General features: G+C 29.1%; 1 protein-coding gene across 5 annotated transcripts in view; it reads left to right on the forward strand.

Annotated features, from left to right (window-relative positions):
- LOC109854723 (mucin-3A) overlaps window positions 1–5,613 on the forward strand; it is a 34,767-nt gene extending 29,154 nt beyond the window's left edge. For 3 of the 5 annotated variants that reach the window (XM_020428143.1, XM_020428135.1, XM_020428158.1), the window contains 3 exons: window positions 2,081–2,347; window positions 2,677–3,000; window positions 3,366–5,613. In XM_020428143.1, coding sequence (XP_020283732.1) covers window positions 2,081–2,347; window positions 2,677–3,000; window positions 3,366–3,419 — 645 coding nt within the window. In that variant the 3' untranslated portion in view covers window positions 3,420–5,613. The remainder of the gene's footprint in view (window positions 1–2,080; window positions 2,348–2,676; window positions 3,001–3,365) is intronic. The other 2 variants (XM_020428151.1, XM_020428167.1) reach the window with 1 other exon arrangement.
- Window positions 5,614–6,000: the final 387 nt, after the last annotated feature.

Raw genomic sequence — 6,000 nt, forward strand, 5'->3', positions numbered from 1 at the left:
TGATCGCCAGCAACGTCAAACGCAAACAAGTACTCACTGATTTATGGTAATTTTGGTTTAAATGAACAGAAACAGTTTTGGATATGTCATAATATTTATGTCATTAAGATATAATAATATATTTATGTCATTGAGATATAATAGTATTCACGCGCGAGATCGGATTATGTCAGTTGCGAAACAGTGAAATATTAAAAACTAGTAAAAACGTTTTCGTGGCGCGTGGGAAAAGACGATTGCGCAACATATCGTCGGGAAAGTGAGTGCATTGTATAAGCTGGGAACACAAACGCGGAAGAACATCGGGAATTGTTCGCGGAATAATCTTAGTTCGCTTTTTAATCGCAACAAAAGTTTTACGAAATGGGGTCAAAAAGGTACAAAGGCTAATCGTTTGCACACGTAAGATTATACATTACATGTAGTTGTGTGGGGATGTATGTTGCTTCTCGCATATTTCAAGATTTTAAATCTTGAAAGAATGAAGACATATTACATGTGTTTAAAGGTAAATCGTGACAAAAACACAAAGTGTAATTATGGACATTTTTTTGTTATCATGTTTTAAGCACAAAACAATGGAATGCAATAAAGTTATCGTACATATAATTGAATAAGGTAATATTACGATTAAAAATTATTCTCTCTTCAAAGTTTAGATAATTTTACGGTTTATAAGAAATTTAAAGAAAATTTAAAAAACCTAAAAAACTAAATATTTGAGTAACCGATATTTCAGTAATTTTAAGTATCTGTCTATACTATTATTTTAGTTACTATTAGTTAGTTATACTGTTATTTTTAAATATATATATATTTAAAATATATTTGTATATATATATATATATATATATATGTATATATACATATATATATTTGTCTGTATTATTATTTACTTTATAGCAATACACAAAACGCATCATGATTGCATAACACACTGTACTTTGACAAAAGCAATCTTTAATAATAATAATATTTGAGAGAGCGGAGAAAAATTTGTATATAAGTATATTGTTCAGAATTTCTTTCGTTGTATAAATCGCGAGAAGATATTGCGAGTGCAATACGCGCTATTGTCGTAACAACTTTACGTAACAAACAAGAAACTTGAGTCGTGCAAAACCAGACAATTTTTAAGTTGAAAAACTTGTCTTTATTTGCAAATAATTTGCAATCATAAAAAGAGTGAAAGAAAATACATAAAAGTAACAATAATGGCATTCCGGCGCCTAAAATTACAAAAACTTATTTATCTTGTTTTTTTAAGATGCTTCTGTGTGAGATTTGTCAAAAACGATCGAGAGCTTTAGTAAATACGAATCGATCGATCGAGAAATGCAGCATTGTTTCCGCTCGAGATCGGCTTATGTCGATCATTAGATATCAATACCTTCAATCGTAATGCTTCCGCTTTGTTGTGTGCACAATATATAATGTCTTGCAATTTTTTAAACGTGCAAGTATTACTGTGCGTCGAACGACGGAACGTGCATCCGTGCAATCAATTTCGCTCGACATTCGATAAAATCATATACTCAATACTTCAAAGTCGCAATTGTGCATTTTAATAAAACGTGTTCGCCATGTTGCGATTCAATAAGTAATTTTGCAAAAAATTGGAAAGTATACGATATAGATTTTAAGTATGAAAAAGCAAAACATTGTATATGTGTGCAATGTACGATTTGATGGAATACATTTGTTATAAAACAATTCGTGGTACAAATTCTATATTACAAATAATATATCTCTCTCTCTCGTTTTCTGTTTTATTATAATATCAAGTAATTACATCGAGTAATTAAATATTACTTAAAAAAAATTGATTAACAGAGTTAATAAAAAAAAATACTATTTATATATTATCAGATTTTCTATCGCATAGACATTTTTTATTGCTAAATAAAAATATTCATAATATTTATAATATGGTAAGATATTTGCTATTATTGTTGATGAAAATAGCAACTTTTACTTTCGCACTAGAAAGTGTTTAAAAATAATTATAAACATTTATTCTCTTTGAATTCTTTGTTTTCAGCACGGTAAATGAAATTAAAAATATGTCGGTGTTTTTTAGGGACCTAAAAATGCTACAAAGTATTATATCGCGTGTCAAGCGCCAATTGAATCGACTGTTATCGACTTTTGGCGTATGATCTGGGAGCAGCAGTGTAAAGTAATCATCATGCTGACCGATCTTGTCGAGAACGGGGTGGAAAAATGCACTGAATACATTCCACCTTCGGAAGTAATTGATTGTCACCGACTTTACGGTGATTTCCAAGTCACTCTGAAGAAACGGGAAACCAAAGAGAAATATGCAATCTCTACGCTACATTTGAAGGTAACGAACATCTGAATTTTGATATCCTTTTACTGACAACAAAATTGTGCTTAGACGTTTATGTGTGCAACGTATTTTGATAATCAAGAAGTTCATTAAAAAATCAATGTATTGCCATTACTGGTTTAAATCGATTAATTTTAATTGATATTTTAATGTAAAAGATTAAGAATATTGTTTTGTATAGATTTTAATATGGTTATTATATATAAAATATAATATTTCTAACCATTAAAAACTTCAATATTTGATAATTGCAATAACATTATAAAGTTCTATACATATACATATATTATTTAAGTTTTGAGTGAAAGTAATTAATTAAATAGTTTTTGCAGAACTTGGAGAACAATACATTCCGCGAGATATTCCACATTTGGTACCTATGGCCGGTGAGTGGTGTCCAATCTGACGGTGCAGGTCTAATAGCGGTGCTTCTCGAGGCGAGAGCACTTCAGCGAGGTAGTCCGGGACCTATCGTGGTTCACTGTAGTCCTGGCACAGGACGCACCGGCACGCTAATAGCTCTCGACCTAGGAATTAGACAATATGAAATTACAAGAACCGTGGACGTGCCGAGAGTCGTTTACACCATCAGAAGAGACCGTGCCGGCGCAGTTCAAACGAAAGAGCAATACGCTTTCATATACAAAGTGAATATTTAATCTCTTATAACTTAAGAATATTTTTTTTTATATATTTTTCTATAACTTAAGAATAATTTTTGTAAAAGTAAAAAAACAAAATATATAATTCACGCAATAATTTTTTTGGAAAAATATACAATTCACAAACTATTTTTTCGAATAAGTTTGATTTTTTTTTTATATGTACGATTTATACAAAAAAAAAACACTTTTCAAATCCAAAATATATTAAAATTCGGAAACTCGTATAAGATATTTTGAGCAATATCAAACTTTCTATTCAAGAATCCGAATCTCAATGAAGAGCTTTTCAAAAACTTCTAAAACAAAAGATTTTCCTTTATCTAAAATAGAACTTTCTTTTTTTCAAGGCGCTTAACCTGTATGCGACGAAACTCGCCGGTGGCGTGTTGGAATCAACGTGAAATTGTGATGCGAGAACCTGCAGCAATGGACTTTATTTACGTAAAATGATTGATAAGTATCAGAAACGTACGATATATAGATAGCGACAGTAGTATCACATTGCTCTATTATCATTGATAAATTTTATCCTTCAGAAGAACAAATGTCAAACGCTGGCTTATTATTGCACATTGTGTGACAGCTAGTCAAAGTAGACGCTCTCAGTGACTTTTGACAATGCACTAGCTTACACTTCAACTGTTGCAATGTCCGTAATTTACGAATTCGAATTATTGCTTCATTCACCTTATTCGCCAGGTATGGTCCCGTGTTATATATGTTCTATTTATTTTCGAATCTGAAAAAAAATGACTCGGTGGAAAGAAATTTTTGAGCAACAATAATCGATGCCGTAAGTGGCTATATTTTGACGAGCTGTCATACAAACATTAATGAGCTAATGTTTGACATTTGTTTTTTTGAAGAATGAAACGACTTGTCAACAACTACAGCACAATGTGATACTAACTATCGTCGCTATCTATGCATCGTAGATTGACGAGAATCGGATATTTTGTCAATAGAATACATACGCATAAAATCGAAAGATTTTTTGAAAAAAAAAGCGCATAGATAAAAATATGCATGAGTTTTGATTATTGGCGATAGGGGAGCTAAATATAAAAATGCCAAAATATTCTAACGGTTAGAAGTATCATAAAATAGGAAGTTTTCGAGGAGGAAAATACTGACGCGTAGCTACAGAACGAGAACGATTAATATAATAGAATAGATGTGAAGAACTATATGTTACCTCTTTTTAAAATAGTATAGAATTACAATTTGTGATATATGAACTCTATAGACTATATACTTGTAAGTTTGATAATATACATGATACAGTCTGCTGATCTGTTGACGCAAGATTAATAGGAATATCCAAAGAAGTTTTTATCGCCAATATAAATTAATGCAAAGCAATTTCAAGTATGTTCAAATTTGTATGTGAAATTTAAGCAATTAAACGTTCTACGCTTGTATAACAACTCTGGATTCGTGAATTCTCTCTATTATATTATTATTTAATATAAAACACTAGTAACTCTTTTAAATGTTTCGAACAACGATATGATTTTGGACATCTTTAAGATTACAATGAAATATGTTGATATAATTTGTTTAATGTAATGTCTACGAAATATCAAAGATATGGAGCAGAGACAAAATAGAATTATTTACGTTGAGATTAATATTAATTTTTAAATTTTAATAAGTTTACTTAATAAATATTATTTGATAAAACATTTTGGAAATACTCTCGAGAGAATATTTTATTTAAAATAATATTCTATACATAATTTGTTAACGACTATTTAATACATGTTTATTTATATATTAATTCCTACATAACAAATGATAATAAATGATAACACATTTGCATTTGTTTTGTAATAGTATTCAGACAGGATGAGCGCATTTCTAATTTGTTTTTCGAATAAGTATTGCATTATTGTTATTGTTGCTAGTGTTTTCAGTGTACAGAGTATATTTTTATTTGTGCATGTCGCTCTCTATAAACTGTAAATATTATACATAGTGTCAACGATGAACATGATTTTGACAATTATGTTAATTGATCTACTTGAGAAGAGATTTTATTTATATATTCGATATATTTTAGAACGAAAAATACCAGTGCTTTCTTTTTTTTATTAAGCCCATAATTGTATGGACTGGAAGCGGATATCCGTCTACGAGTGCAATGTACCAACTATATTTATAAAAATTAGGATATATAATCATAATTTAGTTATTTTTTCTCTTTAAGAGAACATCTCTACCTGAATTATGATTCTTGTAATTTATTAAAAAAAGATTATGACAAACTTTATTTTCTAAGTGTAGACATGTGAATAATTTATAGTATAAATCTTATATTTTTTGTATCGACAAGTAGTTTTGCTTTTGCCAATTCTTTGAATGAAGCTAAACTATTTTACCTTTGTTTTCTAACATAAAATATTTCTACTTATACATAAGTATATAGATACCTTCCATATAAAAATACTTTATGTGCATATATAAATATTTTACAACTTTGCTATATCATATATTTGATTTGATGAATGTATGTACGTGTTCATGGTCAATTGTTGTGTTCTCAAAAACAAAAACCACAATGTCTTTTAATAACAGAACAGAACTTTAAATTTATATTATTTATCATGTCTTTTATCCATTATATCAACGACAAGTTGTGAGTACCTCATAATCATGCCTTTTTTTACAATTCATTTTTATGGAAATATTCATCTACATCTGTCGCAAAAATTTAGTTTATATAATAACCGTGTCATCTGCAATGTTATAATTTGTAACTGCAGTTAACGACTGATGTCGAAGTAGAAAATAATTATGTAAAAGCGATAAGATTTATAGATTAACGAATCTTCAATTTTATATAGATAGAATTTCGAAAATTAACAAAATTTATTAGAGTAACATAAAATTAAACTTTAGAGTCGAAGAGCATAACAAATATATATGTACAAGTGATATTTATCTGATAGTCAATCTTTGAGGAGAAGATACATATCTTGG

This window comes from Pseudomyrmex gracilis, unplaced genomic scaffold (assembly GCF_002006095.1).
Source record: "Pseudomyrmex gracilis isolate BER0280 unplaced genomic scaffold, ASM200609v1 scaffold_3, whole genome shotgun sequence".
Classification (NCBI taxonomy): domain Eukaryota; kingdom Metazoa; phylum Arthropoda; class Insecta; order Hymenoptera; family Formicidae; genus Pseudomyrmex; species Pseudomyrmex gracilis.